General features: G+C 57.1%; 10 protein-coding genes across 10 annotated transcripts in view; 6 read left to right on the top strand and 4 right to left on the bottom strand.

Annotated features, from left to right (window-relative positions):
• Positions 1 to 2,189, top strand: part of F5Z01DRAFT_685575 (ferric reductase like transmembrane component-domain-containing protein) — a gene marked incomplete at its 3' end in the record, with an annotated part of 2,559 nt that extends 370 nt beyond the window's left edge. The window contains exons 2-5 of the mRNA XM_046265967.1: positions 3 to 77; positions 273 to 602; positions 654 to 933; positions 985 to 2,189. Coding sequence (XP_046119145.1) covers positions 3 to 77; positions 273 to 602; positions 654 to 933; positions 985 to 2,189 — 1,890 coding nt within the window. The remainder of the gene's footprint in view (positions 1 to 2; positions 78 to 272; positions 603 to 653; positions 934 to 984) is intronic.
• A 759-nt stretch (positions 2,190 to 2,948) lies between these two features.
• F5Z01DRAFT_652473 (uncharacterized protein) lies at positions 2,949 to 4,717 on the top strand. Its single transcript, XM_046263284.1, has 4 exons — positions 2,949 to 3,248; positions 3,315 to 3,624; positions 3,681 to 4,248; positions 4,302 to 4,717. Exons 1-4 carry the CDS (start codon positions 3,165 to 3,167, stop codon positions 4,570 to 4,572), a joined length of 1,233 nt encoding a protein of 410 aa, XP_046119146.1. The 5' UTR covers positions 2,949 to 3,164; the 3' UTR covers positions 4,573 to 4,717.
• Positions 4,718 to 4,872: 155 nt separating this feature from the next.
• On the bottom strand, positions 4,873 to 5,588 carry F5Z01DRAFT_43415 (Yippee/Mis18). Its single transcript, XM_046259712.1, has 3 exons — positions 5,581 to 5,588; positions 5,194 to 5,533; positions 4,873 to 5,123 (listed from the first exon to the last, which is right to left on the bottom strand). The coding sequence occupies exons 2-3, from the start codon at positions 5,290 to 5,292 to the stop codon at positions 4,890 to 4,892; spliced, it is 333 nt and encodes a 110-aa protein (XP_046119147.1). The 5' UTR covers positions 5,293 to 5,533; positions 5,581 to 5,588; the 3' UTR covers positions 4,873 to 4,889.
• F5Z01DRAFT_43269 (alpha-L-rhamnosidase C) lies at positions 5,347 to 7,407 on the bottom strand. The gene is made up of 2 exons (XM_046259696.1): positions 6,599 to 7,407; positions 5,347 to 6,539 (listed from the first exon to the last, which is right to left on the bottom strand). The coding sequence occupies exons 1-2, from the start codon at positions 7,200 to 7,202 to the stop codon at positions 5,839 to 5,841; spliced, it is 1,305 nt and encodes a 434-aa protein (XP_046119148.1). The 5' UTR covers positions 7,203 to 7,407; the 3' UTR covers positions 5,347 to 5,838.
• A 521-nt stretch (positions 7,408 to 7,928) lies between these two features.
• Positions 7,929 to 8,345, top strand: F5Z01DRAFT_673178 (tRNA-splicing endonuclease subunit Sen15; the record flags this gene model as incomplete). Its single annotated transcript, XM_046264906.1, has 1 exon — positions 7,929 to 8,345. One exon carries the CDS (start codon positions 7,929 to 7,931, stop codon positions 8,343 to 8,345), a length of 417 nt encoding a protein of 138 aa, XP_046119149.1.
• Positions 8,346 to 8,365: 20 nt separating this feature from the next.
• F5Z01DRAFT_41262 (alcohol dehydrogenase GroES-like domain-containing protein) lies at positions 8,366 to 10,130 on the bottom strand. Its single transcript, XM_046259569.1, has 8 exons — positions 9,872 to 10,130; positions 9,729 to 9,828; positions 9,596 to 9,650; positions 9,386 to 9,532; positions 8,762 to 9,323; positions 8,680 to 8,708; positions 8,536 to 8,628; positions 8,366 to 8,482 (listed from the first exon to the last, which is right to left on the bottom strand). Exons 2-8 carry the CDS (start codon positions 9,811 to 9,813, stop codon positions 8,386 to 8,388), a joined length of 1,068 nt encoding a protein of 355 aa, XP_046119150.1. The 5' UTR covers positions 9,814 to 9,828; positions 9,872 to 10,130; the 3' UTR covers positions 8,366 to 8,385.
• Positions 10,131 to 12,578: 2,448 nt separating this feature from the next.
• Positions 12,579 to 14,132, top strand: F5Z01DRAFT_673180 (uncharacterized protein; the record flags this gene model as incomplete). The annotated part of the gene is made up of 2 exons (XM_046264907.1): positions 12,579 to 13,954; positions 14,018 to 14,132. The coding sequence occupies 2 exons, from the start codon at positions 12,579 to 12,581 to the stop codon at positions 14,130 to 14,132; spliced, it is 1,491 nt and encodes a 496-aa protein (XP_046119151.1).
• A 322-nt stretch (positions 14,133 to 14,454) lies between these two features.
• Positions 14,455 to 17,193, bottom strand: F5Z01DRAFT_673181 (PALB protein; the record flags this gene model as incomplete). Its single annotated transcript, XM_046264908.1, has 5 exons — positions 14,455 to 16,093; positions 16,147 to 16,460; positions 16,522 to 16,753; positions 16,811 to 17,118; positions 17,176 to 17,193. The coding sequence occupies 5 exons, from the start codon at positions 17,191 to 17,193 to the stop codon at positions 14,455 to 14,457; spliced, it is 2,511 nt and encodes an 836-aa protein (XP_046119152.1).
• Positions 17,194 to 18,277: 1,084 nt separating this feature from the next.
• Positions 18,278 to 19,470, top strand: F5Z01DRAFT_635516 (putative peroxisomal carrier protein; the record flags this gene model as incomplete). Its single annotated transcript, XM_046262155.1, has 4 exons — positions 18,278 to 18,378; positions 18,439 to 18,983; positions 19,040 to 19,277; positions 19,332 to 19,470. The coding sequence occupies 4 exons, from the start codon at positions 18,278 to 18,280 to the stop codon at positions 19,468 to 19,470; spliced, it is 1,023 nt and encodes a 340-aa protein (XP_046119153.1).
• Positions 19,471 to 19,925: 455 nt separating this feature from the next.
• F5Z01DRAFT_673183 (60S ribosomal protein L29) lies at positions 19,926 to 20,295 on the top strand (the record flags this gene model as incomplete). Its single annotated transcript, XM_046264909.1, has 4 exons — positions 19,926 to 19,932; positions 19,989 to 20,040; positions 20,098 to 20,200; positions 20,260 to 20,295. 4 exons carry the CDS (start codon positions 19,926 to 19,928, stop codon positions 20,293 to 20,295), a joined length of 198 nt encoding a protein of 65 aa, XP_046119154.1.
• Between the last annotated feature and the right edge of the window lie 1,334 nt (positions 20,296 to 21,629).

A 21,629-nucleotide genomic window follows, 5' to 3' on the forward strand; every position in this document is an offset into this window, starting at 1 on the left:
AGTCAGTCAGTCAGTCAGTCAGTCAGTCAGTCAGTCAGTCAGTCAGTCAGTCAGTCAGTCAGTCAGTCAGTCAGTCAGTCAGTCAGTCAGTCAGTCAGTCACAAAGGACGCCCTTCTTTCTCCAATCTCCCGTGGCACAAACAACAACGACGCAGCCTTTTTTTGTTCGATCCCTGCCGGTCGACATTCGCCCTCCGCACTGCGGGTGATCCGCCTCTGCGCCCGTGGCGATCCTGTCATTCCTTTCAACAAACAAAGATTTACACATGCAGAAAAACACACATATGCACACACACCGCGCTCACTCGCCTATTATGGATGCTGGTCATCCTACGATACAGGCGCGAGGAGGTGGTGGGCATGAGATGACACCTGAGCAAATCGCTGCCGCCATCCAAGCCAGTAACGAAAATGAGATGTTGTCCAACTATCTCTACATCATCTGCGGTGCCGTCTCGGCCGCAGTCATCCTCTGGAAGATATTCGACGTCACGTCGAAATGGGTTCGCACCGTGGTCTGTGTCAACGATGACCACCAACGGTACTTTGCCCAGCCTCGCCCCAAGGCCGCCTTCATCAAGGAGAACATCCTCTACGCACCGGTCAGTAAAATGTGCTGCCACCTAGACCGCGGACGCTGACAGCCCTCCCAGATCTTCCGCAAGCGACACAACCGAGAAATCCAACTCAGCAGCGCCATCAACGTGGGCACGCTCCCCAGCAGATTCCAGCTCCTCTTCCTCGTGGCCTACTTTGCCACCAACGTCGTCTTCTGCTGCATCGACCTCAACTTCTCCTTGACCTACGAAGAAGTAGCTGGTCTGCTGAGAAACCGTACCGGTGTGCTGTCGGTCGTGAACATGATCCCGTTGTTTCTCCTGGCTGGCAGAAACAACCCGCTCATCGCGCTTCTCGGCATCTCCTTCGACACCTGTGAGTGGCCATGATGCTTTTGAGGTACCAAAGCATGCTGACAATCTCCAGATAACCTGATTCACCGATGGATGGGGCGAATCGTGATCTTGGAGGCTGTCGCCCACACGCTCGCCCATCTCGCCAAGGGTGGATGGGGCGATGCTGTACCCTACATCTTCACAAGCCCCTTCCTCCTCTGGGGCTTCATCGCCACCATTGCCTTTGTCTTCCTCGGCATCCAAGCATGGAGCCCGATCCGCCACGCCTTCTACGAAGTCTTCAAGATCCTCCACATCGCCGTCGCCGCCCTCTCCCTCGTCGGACTCTGGTACCACATCAAGCTCGGCGAGCTGGATCAGATGCGCTACCTCTACGTCGTCATGGGCCTCTGGGTGGCCGACCGCGGCGCCCGCCTGCTCCGCCTCGTGTACAACAACATCGGCCTGCGCCAACGAACGAGAACGGTCCTCGAGGCCCTGCCCGGCGATACCGTCCGAGTCACGATGACGCTGGCCCGCCCATGGCGCGCACGCCCTGGACAGCACGCCTACCTGTACTTCCCCGCCATGAGCCTGTGGCAGTCCCACCCGTTCTCCGTTTCTTGGGTGGACGACACCGACGACGTGACCTCCGACAGGCTCGCCAGCACCCACCAGGATCGGGCGGCGATGCGGAAGATGCAGGTGGCTTTCGTCATCCGGGCGCGCACAGGATTCACCAACACGCTGTACCAAAAGGTCGCCAAGGCGCCCGGCGGCCGGATGGATGCCATGTGCTTCGTGGAGGGCCCCTACGGCGTGAGCCAGCCGCTCGACTCGTATGGCACCGTCGTGCTGTTCGCAGGTGGTGTCGGCATCACGCACCAGGTTCCCTACATCAAGGAGCTGATCCAGGGCTACGGGCAGGGCAAGGTCGCCACGCGCAAGATCCTACTCGTGTGGACGATCCCCAGCCCGGAGCACCTGGAGTGGATCCGCCCCTGGATGACCTCGATCCTGGCCATGGACAAGCGCCGGGACATTCTGCGCGTGTCCATCTTTGTGACCAACCCCCGGTCGACCAAGGAGATTCATAGCCCGTCGTCGACCGTGCAGATGTTCCCGGGCCGCCCCAACATCGAGACCCTCCTGTCGCGCGAGCAGGAGCAGCAGGTGGGCTCGTGCTGCGTCACGGTCTGCGGGCCCGGCGCTCTCGCGGACGAGGTCAGGCGGGTGGTGAGGAGCAAGCAAAGCCGCAGCAGCATGGATTTCATCGAGGAGGCCTTCTCCTGGTAGGAGTCAGAGATGGATAGCTTTTTTTGTCGTTAGATGTACATATTCACACGTCGCCAAACGCATCAGAACCTTGGATGGAGCGGACAGGCAGTCATTACAGACAGGATTACATACACATATATGCATGCATGCATTCAAGCATTGGCTTTGCACCTACTTGCCTGTGATTTCGCCCACATTGATGATCTGCAATAATTACTGCGGCTTCCAGATCGCTTCTGCGAGTCGAGCTCGGCTGCAGGGTCTAACTGCATGGTCATCCTTGAAGGATCATTTACCTCAATCGACAACGTGCGCATCAGCCACCCCTGGCAGATGCAACTCGCAATCATCAGTAATACCAGCCAATCTGCGACGCCTGTCGATCGTAAGCAACAGCGGCAGTTAGCTCGAGATAATGGTTGTTGCGGTGCCTTTGACAGAACACGCCCTGAAGCCCTAGACGATGATGGACACACCATTCGGTCGTGTACGCCAGTACGTAGCCTCCATTAGATCTGGCAGAGAGTGGAAGCGGTCCTGTCCAGTCGCTGCTCAGTACAGTCGAGGAGATGAGACACAATCACACAAGCGCCAGACACGAGCTGGAATGTAAGTACGTATTCGCATCGTGGTCAGCGTCGACGCAGGTCACAGAGCGTCAAGAGCGCGTGCGGGGACTCCCCCTTTAATCGGGTATATGCACATACCGGGTTATCGCGGTGTCTCCACGGACCCTTGGTCAGCTGCGAGCGTCACGCGAGGCGACAATAGGCTCCGAGTCTATTGAGCATCTGCCCGCCGAGTACGGGCGCTCAATTCAGTGTCATTGGCGTTCGCGCGGAGGAAGTTCAGTCTTTCATCTCTCTCTTTGTCTACACCTGCCATCGATTCCATCGCTTGCTTCATCGCCCGAACATTGCACGGCACCACCCGCGACAAGCTATCGCGACCCCAACTCCGACGGTCGGCCACTTGGCGTCATCCCGGAGCATCATGGCCACACGAACAGCCATCCCCTTCCTGGTGGGAATGATGCTGCTGACAGGCGTCTGCAACACCCTCCTGACCAAATATCAAGTACGTCCTAGACCATAGCTCCGACGAGGATGCTGAGTTCGTGGCGTGTTGACTAACAATGTACAGGACAACCAATGCGTGCGCGACTGCGAGAATGAGAACCCGAACAAGCGAAAGGCCTTTGAGCAGCCCGTCCTGCAAACGGCGCAGATGTTCGTCGGCGAAATGGGATGCTGGCTCGTCGTTGGTCTCCTGGCTCTCCGGACGCGCTTCTTCTCGAACAAGTCCCCGTCGGCGCGCGGCTACGAGGCTGTCGACACGCACGATCGCGGAGACAGCGATCCCATGGCAGAGGATGTAGAGGGATCTTACAAGGGCAAATCGGTCTTGCGCGGTGCCAGGGTCACCTTGCTGGCATTGCCAGCCATCTGCGACAGTACGGAAGACCCCTAAGCGTCGCATCGACTCTTGTGTAACTGACACCTGTGCTAGTTTGCGGCACGACGTTGATGAACGCCGGTCTCTTGCTGGTCGCCGCGTCCATCTACCAGATGACACGAGGCGCCCTCGTCCTCTTCGTCGGACTCTTCAGCGTCGTATTCCTCAAGCGCCACCTCCACCTGTTCCAGTGGCTCTCGCTGGTCGGCGTCGTGCTCGGCGTAGCTGTCGTCGGCCTGTCGGGGGCCATCTGGCCGGACGAGCAAAAGATCCCGCAGGACGGGAAGTTCAGCGACGATGCCGAGGTCGGCGGACTGTCCGACACGGCGGCGGCGGTGATTGGCGTGCTCCTCATCGCCGGTGCGCAAATCTTCACGGCGACACAGTTCGTCTTGGAGGAGTGGATCCTCGAGCACTCGAACATTGAGCCGCTGCGTGTTGTGGGCTGGGAAGGCATCTTTGGGTTCAGCGTGACGATGCTTGTCATGTTCGTGCTGCACATGGCCGTTGGCCGTACGGACGCGGGACGCTATGGGTACTTTGATGCGGTGGAGGGCTGGCGGCAGATGACGACGAACCCCAAGATTGGGTATACCAGTCTCCTGATCATGGTCAGCATTGGGTAAGCGATCTGCCTTCTCGTGGGAGGACCCCTTTCGATACTGACATTTCCAGTGGTTTCAACTACTTTGGCCTCGCGGTCACTCGCACCGTGAGCGCGACCTCGCGATCGACCATTGACACATGCCGCACGCTCTTCATCTGGATCGTCTCGCTTGGCCTGGGCTGGGAGAAGTTCAAGTGGCTGCAGATTGTCGGCTTCGCTCTCCTGGTCTACTCGACTTTCCTCTACAATGGCATCGTCCAGCCGCCTCTCAAGTGCTTGCAGACGGACGAGGAGATAGAGGAGCTCTTGCCTGAAGATCCTATCGAGCGAACCCACTAGCAGCGACCATGTCTTTTTCTTTTTGAATATCTCTCGCTACTATATACGACTTCTGATTGGACATCATGGGATGGCGTTTAGGTCACCCCGTACTGGGTTCAGGATCTCATCGTGGCCGACGATTCACGCGCCATGTTTTTGCACAATAAATTATATATTTGACCATTGTGATTCGGTTCGGTGCCTGATTCAGTCATGCGTCGTCAATTTCAAATACACAAAACAAAAACAAAAACAAAAACGCCGACTCCTATCGCGCGCCCAAGCGAAGCCCATCTTGTGATCCCAACGCCGAACGGATGCCCTGCAGGGCGCCCTCAAGAAACAGTACATAGCAGCTCAGCTTCTAGAATGAACTTGCCCTCCTTGTATCTCTCCGACGGCTCAAAAGCCCTGTCGTACGTCCAGCCGACCGTCTCCTTGCACTGGCGACACGAAATGTCCCGGACAATGTGGCGGCCTGTCGTCATGGCCCGCTCCGAGGGAGTGCCGGCGTCGTAGTTGACGACGCTATGGAACAGGAAGGCTTTACCATGCTGTCCCCTAAAACTCTACATTGAAAGAAACGCTGATCAGCGAGACGAAGGATGGGCGGGTAGTAAGGGCGCGTGCGGCACTCACACGACTCATGATATCCTCTTGGTTGGCGAGGTGCGTCTTGCAGTTCTTGCAGCCGTATATCTTGTCACTGGTGAGATATGTGTTGTAGGAGAGGCCCATGATGACCGCGGGTTTCAATGCGAGACGATGCCGGTGGACTGCTTTGGGAGGAGATGGCGAGACGATTGATGAAAGACGTGGTGAAGTCACCGGGGTCTGATGATTGATGGTTGAGTGAGACTGGGGTTACTGCTGGCTGGGGGTGAATGAGGCACAGGCCAGCAAGTGTGGCGTTGCACCTCCAGTCGCCGGTTCCTCCGGCCGGATCCTGTTGTGAATAGAGGGTTACGTGCGTACTATGCTCGTGTTACTTAGTGCATGCTGTTAGAGAAAAGAATCGAGGCGTACCCCGACTTATCAAGGACGCTATTCGAGGTCAGACGCCTGGGTCATGTGAAACAGGCAGGCTCCTTCCGGGTATGTGCCAACAGGCGGGGCGAGCGCCGAGTGCGAGAACGACGCATCTATAAGGATCATGCTACGATCTCATGGTCTGGGTGTTGATTACTTCAATAATTATAATCATGGAGCACCGCACGTTTTCCCATCCAATGGAATGCGTGCTCTATTCTAAAGTGTCTAGGGTTGTCCGCGATCGATGCACTGCTAACTGATGTGCTCGTCGTTATCATTCCGCCCCGCCTTCTTGCTGTGCTTCTCCTCCTTGCCAGCGATGTTATTGTAGTGGTATATCCCCAGTTCGCGATCTTGATTCAGACGCTCGAGATCCTCTGCGCTCACGGGGACGCCCTCGACGCTCTTGACTTTCTTGCCCTCGGCAAACATGATCCATCCTCCGTAGCCGGCCACAACGCAGGCGAGGCCGACGAAGAGTCCCGTCGTCCAGCTCGGCCGATCGTACCGGTTCATCGCCCACATGAAGGCCGCGAGACAAATCTGGAAGAACGTGTTCCACACCATGAGCCAGATGACGAGGTCGAGCTTCCAGAGCTTGGTGGGCGGTGCGCGAACCCCCGTCAGCGGTGGATTGGGTGTCTTGGTCAAGGGAAACGGCACGAGATGTTCGTCGACATTTGTCGGCTCGGTCTTGGGCCCAATGCTTGGGTCAAGCGTGTCGGACCCTTGCAGTCGAAACCAGCCGGCATGGATGCCCGCGAGCCGGCGCAGGTGAACGTGGCTTCCTCGCAGTCGATATTTCATTAGGTAGTAGAGATCGCGGAAGCGCCAGGGCGCGAGACCAAAGCCTGTCACACAGAACAGGGCGTTTAGTATCTGGGAGTCCCATTCTATCCACTTCCTCCTGGGCGAGTTGATGTCGTTACAGGTGGGATAACACATGGCTGGGGCTAAATAGAACAGTCAGCAATGGCACAATGCCGAGACAGAAAGGGGAATCGCGACGTACAGGCATTGCACAGGAGCAAGAACAGCATGCCGCCCCATGCCACAATGTTGAGTCCGTAGATCGTCACGACAAAGCCCAAGGGGGTTGTAAAGTACTCCCAGAACGCAACAAGTCCTAACTTGGTAGACTGCCAGGCGCTGTGAGGCGGAGGAAAGTGGTAGCCATTGCGGTACGGAGCCGTGGCAGCTGGCTCTTGTGAGAATTTGGTGACGTTAGTGAGGTTGCGCTCTGTATCGGCCCGCGATGGCGTGTCCTTGCACGATTCCTCCTGTATCGTGGAGGAGCCGCTGACTTTGGCTTCCCTGGCAGCAGGCGTGGCTAAGGCCTTGGCTGGTCGACTCGCAAAGATGGTTGACGCAATGTGGCCAGTGGCGGCAGAGAAGCCCTCAGGGAGGCCAGACTGCTCGAAAGAATTGGAGAGGCCTCGCAATCGGCCGGTCACAGGCGAGGATGTTGAGGTTCGCCCTGTTGGCGAGGCATCCGCTGTCGATGGCGCATCGCCATGTCGCCCGTGGCTGGGCGAGGCCGCCCTTGCTTGGTCTGTGGTTGATGATGTGCCGTCGCCCGCGCCCACGACCGCCTGCTGGTTGGTTGTCGCTGCCATTGAGAGACGAGAGATAGTAATGACCCGGCCAAATCTACTATTCGGTAAAGAGTGGACTGGATGAATGCCTATGATAATAGAACGATTGGTTTTTGGTGACGATGAGAAACAAAAGCAGGGCAAATGGTCATGAGGCGGCGTACCCTCCACAGAAGGGGGAAGGCGCTTTCATCATAGAGTCTCACTGAACGGAAGCAGCAGCCGCAGCGTGCGTGCTCAATGCCTGTACGAAGGGTTGATCCAGTTTTTAAGCTACGGGCCATCGACTGGAGCCAACGGCCGGGGGCAATCTCAGCCTTTCAGGCTCCAGCTCAGCGCCCTATTTTGCACCGCCCGGCGCCCCCAGGGGGCGGACTCGCCAGACTCCAGTCGGGCTGGAATCGAGGATTGGATCTAGAGGGCGGAAGGGGGCTCAGCCAGCAAACGTAACAACGCACACACGTACACGCGCAGCTCACGGAAACGCCAGTCGTCATCGCCATGATTGACTGACGACTTGCGCGTCGACGCATCGCCCCCGACTTTCATTTCGGCAGTCTCGCGTTTCTCGCACTTCTCGTATTGGTCCCTGTGAATCTTCACACTAAGCCCTATCGGGCCACGAAGGCTGCGCGGCTGCCCCACTCGCCAGAAAACTTGAACTGGAAATTATCACGGTCCTCAGAACGCGAGTCGCTGCAAACCAGCACCTAGACTAGGCCCTCGGCATCGCCGCCCTCCAACGCGATGACTACATTCAGCGAGCCGCCCCAGGCTGTCGTCAATCTCACATCGACCGTCCTCTCCAATCTCGAGGACCAGCATGACTGGAGCCATCTCGAGATCAGCAACGCGCGCAGCGGACGGCCACTGATCAGCGGCCTCCCCCCACGACGCCTGTACACGCACCCGGACGATCAGATTGCGGCTCTGGAGCACGAACACAAGACGGGCGAGCGCATCTTCCAGGATCCGGAGACGGAATGGGTACTGGCCGTGCATCTGGCCGAGAAATGGACGCTGGCCGACTTTGCGTCTGTCTTTGATTCCATCGAGCATACCGGGCCGCGAGCCAAGAGGATCATTCTCGCGACGGTGCACAATGACTCTACGATTGTGTACTATCTAATGCACGAGGGCATGGTCAAGCCCCGACAGAACTAAAGAGCGTCCTGCGCTGGCATGGTGCTTTGCTTTGCTTCCTCTACACGGTGAAGACTACCTTTTGCACCTGTCTCTTGTCAAAGAGGTCATACGCCTCCACGGCGTCGGAAAGGGGCATGATCTTGTCGAACATGAAGCTAGAGGTCGTGTCAGCAGCACATTTCTCGTTCTCGAGGCAGGGCAGACAAACTTCAACTTCTCGTGGTATCTCTCGAGGATGTCCAGCGATTCCGCAAAGACCTTGCGCACCGGGCATCGTCCCATCTGGAAACGGAGATTTTTGCTTGGCTGGTGTCAGTTGTGCTGCTATTACTAAGAAGGGATTATCACTTACTCGTATCCTTCCGTCGCGGACCAAGGAATCTGTGCTGCGCGTCAGTACATACGATAACTTTTCCGGGGGACCTCCAGCATACCTCAGCGTTGTGGACGCCAATGCTGCTGATGACACCAAATGGGCGCACCAAGTCAAAAGCAGTCCGGAGAGCGGGCGAGAGACCGACGACCTCGACGACCATGTCGGCACCGCGGCCTTCTGTGACCTCCATGACGCGCGCCTTCATGCCGGCCGGGTCCGTCTGGAAGTTCAGGGGTTCGGCGCCGAGCTTCCTGGCAATGTCGAGGCGACTCTCGACGCTGTCGACGACAAACAGGTGTTTCGGCTTGAAGTGGAGGGCGGAAAGGGCCGCGCAGCAGCCGACAGGGCCGGCGCCGATGATGACCATGGTGGACTGGCTTACGTCGGTCCCCTGCGCCATGGCCAGGGCGCTCTTGACACCATAGAAGCCGGTGGGGAGGATGTCAGCCATGAGGATGAGGGCCTTTTCAGGGACGCTGCTGGGCGCCTTCATGACCGTCCCGTCCGCGTGGGGGATCCGCACGTATTCAGCCTGGCCTCCATCGAGGTTTGGGGAGCCGAAACATGTACTCTCCACACATCGTGCCGTGTCACCCTGGAGGCAGTACCAACACTGGCCGCTGTGTGTATCCCTGTGAGCGACTGTTCTGAGCAATGTGGTGAGGGCGGCCAACAAACGTACCATGACACGGTGAATGGGCAGACAATCTTGTCACCGACGGCGACGGTTTGGACGCCGGCGCCTGCCTCGATCACATGGCCTACGAACTCGTGGCCCATGATGGGGCCTGGGGCGGTGGGCTCAAGGCCTCGATAGATGTGCAATTCGCTTTACCACGTACCCCGGTCAGCATTGGGGGTGGTCGAATCAAGTCGTGGCATGGCGACTTACGAACCGCATAGTGCCGTTGCTTGCACCTTGATGACAATGTCCCGCTCATGGGCCACTTTTCGATCCGGTCAGCCACTGTTCAGAACCCCAGTGTCTTATACAAGACATAATAGATGGATGCGGCGTTTCCTACCCTTGGGGATTGGGCGGTCCTGAACCGAGACCTTGTACGGCCCGTCGAAGACGACGGCCTTCATTGTCCCGGACGCGTTCGACATGGCTGGTGTGGACGGCTTGCGAATGAGCGTGCGTCGTTCGTCTTAGCGTACGTATTACCGGCAACACCAATAAACGTGTAGGGGTCTATCGGCAATGACTTGTACCTGAGAATGGCAACACACGAGAATCAAGATTGCGGCAAATTGGTGCTAGTCTAGGGCAGACAGACAGACAGACGCTGCCGTTCTCCGAACACGACGACCAACTGGAAAAGCGGGGGTTGAGAGATATCAGGGCAGCCAGCCAGTTGTGTACATGTGCGTAAAATGCTACGGATCCTTTTTCCCTTACGTATCGTGCGTACGGAGTACCTACCTACTGCATGCCTTCTCCGCTCGCGCCTAGTGATCTCACTGGTGACTGATCTGGGTCCTGGGATGAGGCTCTCTGCCATCAGCCTCAGCCGTGAGTTTAATCAGACAACGTGCACCGAAACTCTTGGCATCAGCATGGTCTGTGTGTGCTGGCGCAGGAGGGTTGCGACTCTCGTTTCTGGATGGGAGCCCCCTCTGATTACTTTATGTAACTATTAGCCTAGCCCAGCCCTCCAACAAAAGTCCATCATGTAACAGGTGGGCTGTGCAATCGGCAATGACGGCGGGAACATGTCCATCATCATCATCGACTCATCGAGCAATGTTACGTCCTCGGATCATAGTGTCGGGTCGTCCTCCAAGGACCAAAAGGTCTGGGCGGGAGGCCTGCGACAATTCAAGCTTTTCCCTCCCCCGGCCAGGGCCCAGGCCAGGCGACCTCACTGGCGGCTCCAGACCAGACTCCAGTCGCCAGCAGACCAGTCGGTGGCCTCGGGTTCCCGTCAGGCCTCCCACGGGCCACGAGCGAATGACGGACGGACCCTCCAATCACACCCCGCGACTGGAGAGCGTCTTGTTGCAGGGGTGCGGGCGAGCGTCTTGTCGAGACTTGCAACGAGTGTCCAGAGTTGATTCACAATTTCACACTGCCGAATGAGATACGCCCTTGCTGCGTCGTGAAGCTTGAGATTCGCAGAGCTGCTAATTTACGGATTCCGGCACGCTGGGCCATGAGGGACTGGACCTCGGAGAGTCGGAACAGTGTCTGGCGGGCGGGCGGCTGGGACGGACGCGGCTGAAAAGCGACATGCATGGATGGAGGCAGAGCGAAGCTTCTGCTAAAAACCGCCCCCGCTGATGCGGCTGGTGACTGGAGCTTGGCTTTCCTGATGAATGGGTGAATGTGGGGGGGTCAGCATGGAGGGACTGGAGTCGCAGACAGGAACCTCGTGGTTCTTGTCATGGTGGTGCGAGGGTGTTGGTTGCTGTTGATCTGCCGCTATTGTCTGCCTCTGGAAGCCAGGTACCGGTGAGCGCTCGCTCCCTCATCTCTAGGTTCCCAAAGCATTGCGCATGCCTCGCCACTCGTCTGGGGATGGATGGATGGATGAGTCCAGGATGGCGGTGGTTGATGCTGATGACTGCAAAGCCCCATCCAGCGGGCGGAAGGAAACGCTTGGCTCCAGTGACATGAGCCCAGTCCTGGTTCGACGGACCCCTCGGCTTGGCCCTGACAGACGGACGAGGTTCTCTGCAGCAATGGGGAATGGGATGGAGAATCCGCCGGCATTTCACGTTGGACTGCTGCTTTCGGCCCAGGCTAATAAGGTGCTGACTAGCCGCACCTCGTGGGGATGGGAGGCCCCCGAGAACATTATTGCTCACTGGGTGCCTGATTAGGACAAGAACCAGTGCGAGCGAACGAGCGAAATAACCAGCCGCGGTAGCCAGTTGAGTCCGGGGTGCCTTTAGTCGTTCATTGTCTGACTGTTTGATTGTTGCTGTAGTTTTCTTTACTAAAGGACTTAAAATGTTTAAGTTGCGCGTACGAGTGGGGGAGTGGACAGGGCGTTGTCGACATGGACCTCACCTCACGTTGCTCTGGCGCTACTACGTAGCAGCAGCACATGCCACAGAGCAAGACTGGACTCCAGGTTCCATGTCCATGTCCATGTCAGGAGGGACCAAGAGGCCAAGAGCACTAGTCTAGAGGCTCCACAGGCGCCTTAGCCTCAGACCTTATCGACTGGCGGCCCCAGGTATACCTGACGGCCCTGACCTACTTGGTACAGCCTACAGGTACTACTAGACAGACACTCCAGTCCCTCCAGCCCTCAACATCGTCAAGAGCCTCCATCCCGCTCCATACGTGCCCTTCACCACTCAGATCTCTGGTTGCGTGATATTTTCTTCCTGTCCCTCCACTCTAGCGGAGAATTTGGTGCCGCATCCGCTCGCACACACGCTGCGCTGCGTCTCCCACGTCGATCACTATTCAGGGTCTACTTGAATCTTCCCCATCGACTTACACCAGAGTGGGCTCAGGCGTTCTGTTTCTGTTCAATCACTCAAGCACCTGCGACGGTATCGAAACCACGGTGCCTGGCCATTGCAAGTAGACTTCCTGCATTTCAGAGCGAGCATTGTTGTCACGGGTCATTGACGGGTTGTGCTACCTTGGTTGGTCTAACTGAACTGAAGAGATCCTCAGCCGCTGCTGTCGAGACTCGAGGACGTTACGAGTCTTACGACCAGACAACCTCAACCATCGGCGACGCTCCTCATTTGAGCTGAGCCTCACTTATCCCCCTGGCTCGCACCGCTGCATTCGCAGCTGCGACTCTCACCCTTCTGAGCGCTTGTGACCCGATCCCTCATTCGTGGCGTGGTCTTGTGTCAGCACGCTGCCTTGAAGATGCGCCTATGAACGGTCTTTGACGAAGCCAAGGATGCCTACAGTATACGAGCAGGCTGCCAGACAGGACTCCTACGCCGACGCGACACTACTATCGAGTGATTCTCCCAGCACACCCCCAATGCAACCGGTCGCCTTGAACCTGAAGCCAAGTCAATCACCCCCTCCTCAGGTCTCGAGTGTCCCCATTGTCATCCCGCCCGACACCGACGACGCCCAGGAGCACTCTCTGAAACCAGAGAGCCAGACACTCACAGGCGACAAGACACTACTTTACTTGATGGGAACCGGCCGGGACCTCTACTCCTCCGGCCTGGACTCGACCAGGTCACTGCCGGGATATGATCGGTCCAATTGTGGGAGTGATCGCAGTGATCTCCAGATCACACCGCGCTCAGAAGTAAGCTCGAATGGACACGAGGACAACAAGAGCCTGGGCCGGCGGGAGTCAAGATCTGATGACGGTGCGCCTGGTGGCCCCTTGGGCGGCCCTCGCCTCCAGGTCCTCGCGTCTGGAGCCTTGGAAGCCGTCAACAAACGAAAAGATCCCTATCACGAACAGCCGGCTACGGCCCGTGCTTCTTCACTGGACATATCCATGTCCACTCGCCAACTCTCGATCCAGGACCCCCATTCTCCTTCAGCGCCTCGACCCATACCGCGTATAGCCACGCACGAGGACTCTCCGAATGGCTTGCTCAGTCCGCCCAACGGTGGACTCCCTTCCATCGCCTCCTTTGGACTCGACCCCACCGGGCAGTCGCTACCCTCTCTTCGGTCGACGCTCGGCCCCTTGCCGTCGTTCTTTCACCCCGATCTGTCGCCCCGAAGCGCCGCGAGCCCCGTCTATCCTCACTCGCCGCCCTACGGATACTTGAGCCCGAATCAGCTTCCACCCATGTCCAGCCGGAATGGCTCGCCCCCCATCTCCCCGCCAGACAGCTACAAGAGGGGTCTGCCATCTCCTTCGTCCCTACAGCCATCGAGTCCGTACCGTACCCTCAGCCAGGGGTCCTCCCACCGTCCGAGCGTTGATTACACCAACGGCGCCGCTGTGGGTGACATACCAAGTCCAGACTCCAGGATCCCAGCCGAAGCTCCTGCCCCAAGCGTAGATCGCATGAGCATCGAGGGTATCACCAACCAAGGCCAATTTCGATGCTCCGTCCCCGGATGCACAGCGCAGCCCTTCCAGACGCAGTACCTGCTCAACTCACACGCCAACGTGCACTCATCCGCGAGGCCTCACTACTGCCCTGTGCCAGGGTGTCCGCGCGGTGAGGCCGGGATGGGGTTCAAGCGGAAGAACGAGATGATCAGGCATGGTCTCGTCCACGACTCCCCCGGCTACGTGTGTCCGTTCTGTCCCGACAAAGACCGCAAATACCCGCGGCCGGACAATCTTCAAAGGTAGGCTTCCCGTGGTCGACATGAGCCAGGGCCAAACGAACACCAGCTAACGTTGCTTGGCAGACATGTGCGATCCCGTCACGTCGACAAGGACAAGAATGACCCCCAGCTGCGCGATGTGCTTGAGCAGCGCTTGGAAGGTCCCCATCGCGGTCGCAGGCGGCGCGTTGGGTCCTGACAGTCCAACTCACTATACGTACATACGTGACTGTCCAGCTTATGGACATGTGGCCCAAAGCAGCAACACAAGCCGCTAGCTCGCCCCTTTCGTTTCGAGCGTGTTTTTATTCTTTTCATAGAGCGACGTCTTATATATACAGTGTGCATAGCAAAAGGATCGTATGGGACAAATGGATGCGCTGTTGATTCAGCAACGGCACAAAACAAAATGGCGGACGTTTCAAAGCCAGCAGCTCGTTTTATTGCGCTGGGAAAATATACCACTTGCAGTCAAACAAGCAACTCAGTGACTGACACATGCAACATCAGTCAAGGTCTCATTAGCAGTCCTCCCATGCGCCGACTTGCACAGGTGAGTCGCTGAACAGCTCGGCCTTGAGAAGATGCCCATCTTTGTGCATCCCAATTCCTTCAATGACCAGCCACATGCCCTCAGCATGCGCCCGCCTGGGTTCAATGTCGAACTCAGGGGTCCTGATGGCAACCCGCGGGTCCAGGAACTCCCCGTCGCCCGATACGGCGAGGACGACTTGGTTAGGGCCTGTCCCGTGCACGACAGACAGACGGATTAACAGGCTCCCACCGTGTCCGTGACTCGCGCCACCCTGTGATGCCGCCGCCGTAGTCTTGGTCAACCAGTCGGCGTAGATGGGCAGACGTCGTTGCTGGACGCTCTCGGACAAGGTCAAGGGCGCGAGAGGCGTGTGCAGACGTCCCGCTGCGTCGGCGGGGATGGGTGCCACTGTGACGGGTACGTCTGAAGATACACGCAGCCCAAAGCCGGCTTGCTGTCCGGCCTCAAATGTCGAGCATACGATTGTATAGTCTCCTGCGTCTACCATGGGAGCCTCTGCCACGACGTGGCCCCGTCGATATTCCCCGGACGACACGACGACGTCGCGCACTCGGACGGAGCTGACTCGCTTCCCGTGGCCCCATACTAGATCGGCGTGGATGGGAATGTCCCTGTTGTCAGTGGACAGCAGTATGGATATTGGTGTCGGCCTGGGGACCGACAGGCGGTACTGGGGATTCGAGAAATACGTCGTGCACGCTGCGTTGCCTCCTGCGGAGCGCCTGGTCCATGCGCCAATCTCCTCTCTTCGATGTGACATGGCGTCGACGGCCGGGTGCATGTCCACTGGGTTCTGCGAAAACACCGACAGAGTAAAGGTGTACTTGGGCAGGGGAAAGTCGTCCTGGGCGAGGACGACAGTGTACACTTTACCGGCCGTGATGTCCAGGCGCGCAAGGGTCTGCGGGGAGTCGACGTACGGTCCCTCATAGGTCTGCTCCCCCGTGATCTGGACACGCTTGCCGCCAGAGTCGAACACGAGGATGCTCATGAACCCCAGCTGGCGGGCAGCGGCGGCCATGGTGTCGCCGTGGCTCGTGCGGCCTTTGAGGATCCGGTGCTCGGCATCCTGGAAATGACGGCTGGCCAGTATCCAGACGAGACCACCCTTGGCGGAGGAGATGGCGTATTGCGGATTCTCGGCCAGGGCCGTCTTCAGGTGAGCCTGTGGCATCTCCCATTTGAAGTGGCATTCTTGACGATGGGGAAAGAGTTTGGGGTTCCAGTTGAGGTACATGGACTCAAAGTTCTGCGCCACATCCTCCAGGGAGACCCAGACGGCGTTCGTGTTCTGGTCGGTTGCCTCGGGCTGCTGGGTTTGCGGTCCCTTTCCAGCCCCAGGGCTCCTGGCGAGTGATGCTGGATTCGCCGTGAGCCAGCCTCCGGCCCATACAAGACCGACACACCATGGGTTCTTGACGAGGAGCCAGCGTCGGCCATCGACCTCGGCCAGGCCTTGCACAGAATAGTCGTGCTCGCCCACAAGGCCGGCAATGCGCTCTTCTTCGGGCGACGTGACACCCGTGCCTATCGTGATGACGACATCTTCCGCGTCGTGCGCTGCTTTGATGCTCGACCAGATGTGGTTAATATCCACCTCATCCCTAGAGCTCGTTAATTTCAGTAAAAGGAATCCCACTTGCGCGGAGTACCGTACCTCTGGAGAAACACTTGCTCGGGGATCCAGCCCGTCAACACCCAGAGATCGGTGCCAGAGTTGCTGCCGGGGAAGTCATAGCCTCCTCTGATCTTGAGGTAGGCCTTTTCAAGGAGGGCGGGCCACAGCAGACTCTCGTTCATGCGGTCGACCACGTAGAGCGCGCGATCACTGTTCGACGTCGGCAGTCTATCGTCGATGGTGACTTTCCGCAGGCATCCATTGAAATTCAGGCGGATGACGTACTTTCCCAGAGGGGAATATCGTGGCCGACCTCGATTGTGGTCAAAAGGGAAGAATATTGACGATAGCAACTAAGGGAGAACAAAGATGTTAGCCGACCATACAGACAATGAATGGAGAGGGGCGGCTCACAGCATGTTTGCCTGTCAGCACGTTCACTGCGGCAGACAGGCCAGCGACGACTGAGCAGTCGGTGGTAATGTCCTGTACTAGATCACAGGGCTGGTTCTTGGTTTGGAAGAGCTCCGCATCCAAGTCCACGTCCTCCAATTTTGAGCCGCGCTGCTCCAGCAGTTCCTGGGGTCTCTTCCAACCGTCAAATGTCTCCGCCTGGGTGGCTGACAGGGAGAAATCGGCTTCGTCACTTCAAAATATCAGCATAAGATCATCCTTGTGGCATAGCGCCAGGATGCGCACTCACGTGAAAGCTTGTGCACGCTCCCCGCGCTCGAAATCAGCATCGTTTGGATCTCTGTCCCAGGGTGGGAAGAAGCAGCCGTGAAGACGGGAGGCGCCCTTCAAGACAGCGTCCTCGACGGTCTGCGGTACTGCCAGTTCCGTCTTGAGCAACTCGGCGTACGCAATGAGTTCCTGGCATCTTTTCCGATGATGCTTCGCTTCAGATTTGGTTAAAGCCTGCGCCGCGGCAGTCATGTACAGCTCAGCAGCTCTGATGGCTGTGTCCAACGCATCTTGACCGCTGACTCGGGCGAGAAGAGCCTCAGCGGCCTGGCGGTCATGTCAGCCTCGCGGGCGGGAAGCATGGTGGTGATCTGCTAAACTGACCTGGAGTCTCCTCTCCATTCCCTGCTCTAGCGGAACATGGCACCTGGTCGCTTTGGGGTGATCGATAGTCCGCTGGGTGAGTAGCGGAACAGACGTCTTGTCAGATGTCGGTCAGCGAGCGACCTTGTGAATCGTTGTCGAGATTGACGTAAAGGTTGAGGTCAAAGACGGGTGGGTCGCATGGACATGGCGACCGTTGGGAACTATGACCACCAGCCAAGCTAAATTCTAGTCGAGGGGCATGCCGGCGACTATGTAGCGAATTGACGTTCAATTACGGAGAACAATGCCCAGCAAGTGGATGGGACGTAGCTGTAATATGAATGAGCGTGTCCTTTACATGAAGCTTGAACGTTGATCGCCAGTATCAATGAAATGAAACCTTCCGTTTGCCCTCTAGTTACAGTACTTACTTACTTAGGCACCGAATCTGGCTGATGTCATAGGCGTGACCACATGCGAGTCGATAGGTACGTCCGTCCTTCGCTATCGATAACGGGAAACCTTCAACCAGGTCTTGCTGGGAACAAGACGCTTGTTATCAGGCTCGTGACAAGGACTTTCAGTTGCGAATCGGATCCGCTGTCACCTCTGCGTGTTTTTTTTTGTACCAAGTGCTCGACAATCATAAGCGCCAATGCTGCCATCCATCACTCCGGTCCTTATTCGCACGCAGCAGCCGAGGTCAGCCAGGCAAAGTGGCTACCCTAGGGCCCCAGGCGCGGGTGCTAAGGCGCCCCTACCCCAACTCCCAGTGTGGGGAATTGCCGAATGACGCCCGTCCTTGACCGAGGTCCATGCGGCCGGCGATGACCTGGATCCGCGTCCAGGTTTCCGCCATTGAGCCTGCATTTCGCCATGTCTCCGGATTCCAAACACACAAGAATGCTGCGGTCCTGACGACTTCTGTCTGTGCCTGCCTTGCGTATCGCCTGTCCAAACCGACCGTATCGCCCCGAGCATCGCCCTCTTCGTTCACCCCATCAGCCGTGCGTCTGCCAGACTTGTCCCGAAGCTCGTGACAGGCCGCTATCCGCGCTCTCTGAAGCAGTCGCCGCGCAGCATTACGACCCCTCCAAATTCACCACAGAACACCTAGAAAATGGCAGGACAGTCGAAATTTGAGATATCGCCATGGGGCAAGGCAGTAGCCGGTGCTAGCGGTGCTGTTCTTGCGAACGCCCTCGTCTATCCGCTCGACATGTAGGCATACCACCCAAGTGTACTGGCATGTGTGTTAGTGCAAGCTGACTTTGCAAACAGCGTCAAGACCAAACTCCAGGTGCAAGTGAAATCTGCAGAGAAAACACCTGAGGATCCCAACACACCTGTCTACTCGTCTACGTGGGATGCCATCTCACGAATCTCGGCCGAGGAAGGCATCGCAGGACTCTATGCTGGCATGAGCGGATCCCTCATCGGTGTCGCGTCTACCAACTTTGCCTACTTCTACTGGTACACCATTGTGCGGACGCTCTACACCAAGTATTCCAAATCGGCCTCGGCTCCCTCGACCGCCGTGGAGCTGTCGCTGGGTGCCCTCGCCGGCGCCGTTGCGCAGATCTTCACAATTCCCGTGGCCGTCGTCACCACACGCCAGCAGACAGCCTACAAGCACGAGCGAAAGGGCTTGATCGCCACGGCAAAGGAGGTGGTGGAGGGCCCGGACGGTGTCACAGGACTGTGGAGAGGTTTGAAGGCCAGCTTGGTACTTGTCGTCAATCCCGCCATTACCTATGGCGCGTATGAGCGTCTCAAGACGGCCATGTTCCCAGGCAAGGTCAACCTGCGACCTTGGGAAGCGTTCAGTGAGTTGAGTCTGCTACTAGCGAGCCTTGGGACCGCGCGCTGACAGTGACATTAGTGTTGGGAGCCATGTCCAAAGCCTTGGCAACATTAGCCACGCAGCCATTGATTGTCGCCAAGGTTGGCTTGCAGTCAAAGCCGCCACCCTCGCGCAACGGAAAGCCCTTCACGAGCTTTATCGAGGTCATGAAATTCATCATTGAGAATGAGGGAGCAATGAGCCTATTCAAGGGAATTGGGCCTCAGATCCTGAAGGGTCTGCTGGTCCAAGGCATCCTGATGATGACGAAGGAGAGGTACGTGGAGATCCCCAGGCGCAGTGTACATTGGTCAGGCTAACATTCACAAAGGGTCGAGCTCATGTTCATCCTCTTCCTTCGCTACATCAAGGCAGTCCGACTGGGCCAGCTCAAGACCGCCGCTCAGCGTGTGTCCACTGCCGTCAGTGAGGGCAATATGCCAGCGCCACCACTGAAGTCCTCGACCTGAGAGAGCTTGGGGAGAAGTGTTGAGATGGCAATTGGGTAATTACCTCGAGTGTTGCAGGCGTTGATTGTGAAATTTGGGTTCTGGTTGTTGCGGCCTGTACACGCGCCTTGCAAGAGGCTTATGGTTTAGAAGTCCAGCATGAGATTTAGAACGTATAAATTTAACACCAAAAACAGACGACATGGTCATGACAAGGAGCTATTATTATACGTGTGTCACCAGTTCTTCGACAAGACTCAGTTGTCCAGCTGGCCGTTGAGGAGACGTCAAGCCCCGCGAATACAGAGCGCTTGCTCATTGGCGGATATTGCTTAGTCAAGCGTCGCAGCCCCACCAACTCACACTCACTCAGGGCAGGGCTAGTGTTCCCAGAGATCCCACACAATTTTTGATACTCCCGCTTCGCATTTCCCCCAACTCAGTTTGTCAACCTCACAAACCGGAAATCAGTCGCCATGGCCAGTACGTTGCGCAAAACGACACGACGTCGAGGCACACTTTGCTGACATTTGCGACAGAGTCAAAGAACAGCTCCCAGCACAACCAGCAGAAGAAGGCGCACCGCAACGGGTAGATTTTCCCAGCACCGTCGACCAACCGAAGATCCGCGCTCTAACCACCGCACAGTATCACGAAGCCTAAGACTTCGCGTTACCCTTCGCTCAAGGGCACCGACCCCAAGTTCCGCCGCAACCACAGGCATGCTCTGCACGGCACCGCCAAGGCCCTGGTACGATATTATTCCCTGAATTACGAGCGACGGGGGCAGTGGGCTAACAAACCATGTAGAAGGAGGCCAGGGAGGGCAAGCGTGAGAAGGTCTAAGGGGAGAAGTGCTCTGGTCACAGATGGAGTTCGATGGTACATTTACGGGCTTGGGGCTTCCAACGGCGGATGGCGCTTTGCGATAGACGAAGTCGACGAACCGACCGTCCACGAACGAGATGAAATGACAAAATATTCCGTCACAACGGCCACGTCAACTTGGATGCCTCGCCTTGCCCGGATCCATAGATGCTGGATCGCCCATGAACAACGCCTCAAGATCAACCGACTTCATTTGTGCTTGGCCAACCTCAGCCTGTCATTTCCACCATCTCATCGCACGATTCTAGAGAGCTAGCCTTGGCCATCCATCAGCATCAGGCCTCTCGTCATACTTGCTAAAGTTCATTCACTGGCCAGTCGAGTGCTGTCGCTTTATTTGATGTCGACGTAACGCAGACGTGAATGCTTTGCTTGCTGCAGCTCCTAGTTATCTCTCAACAGCTGCGCACATGGACAATCCTGACCCAACCCACGCCTGCTGTTCCACCTCTGCTGCGTGATTCTCCAGGCCCTTTATGATATATTGTCTATGCGACCCCAGTCATTGAATGTGTGTCCATTTAAGATACGAACCGAATCTGCCGACGAGCCCTGCAAGCGACAGCGGCTACGGATAAGGCTCGCATCGCCCAATCATACCCTGGTGCTGAACGCCTTTGGCATCGGGGATAATCTAACCTTAGCCCCGCCGCTGACAGCTGCCGCTCGCCAGGTCGGATCAGCACCTGAAGCTATTCAGACAGTCGGTGCTCTGACATGATTGATTCCTTGTGTCAAGAAAAAGTTTGCCAAAGACGAATCATTCTCTTCACCAGCGCTTAATAGTGTTGTACGTAGTAACAGCTGTCACCGCCTACAAAGGGGTTTCGAGCTAGTCCTGGTTCCGTTAGAACAACCTGAAACTTGTTAGGTAAGCAGGGAGAATGCGCCTTGGCCCAGATTGGGTTAGCAGCAGCCAGACTGGCTACAGCATCTGGCCCCGTCTGACACGGAAACGGGCTTTGTAGTCAGTTACTAGGCTAGCCAGCAGCAGCAGCAGCATTTTCGCTTCGTCGCCTTGCAACTCCTCTGCCCGACTTCTCTTCCTTACCTGCCAGGGAGCAGTTGCTGTCGTTTCTCTTTCGCTCTAGCAACGTATTTTTGGGGCTCAGTATCTACCTCGCTCGCCGTCTTCCGGTTTGTGCTCTCCGTGACGTTGGGGGGGGATCTTCACTCACGGCCGATGCTGACTTGCCCACCCGTACAGCTACATTCTTATTCTGCCCTTGGATCATGATTTAGTCCTGCTCGAATATCGAAATCTGCCGAAACTCCTTTGAGGTCAGCTGGTC

This window comes from Emericellopsis atlantica (genome assembly GCF_019669845.1).
Source record: "Emericellopsis atlantica unplaced genomic scaffold F5Z01scaffold_10, whole genome shotgun sequence".
In the NCBI taxonomy this organism is placed as follows: Eukaryota; Fungi; Ascomycota; class Sordariomycetes; order Hypocreales; family Bionectriaceae; genus Emericellopsis; species Emericellopsis atlantica.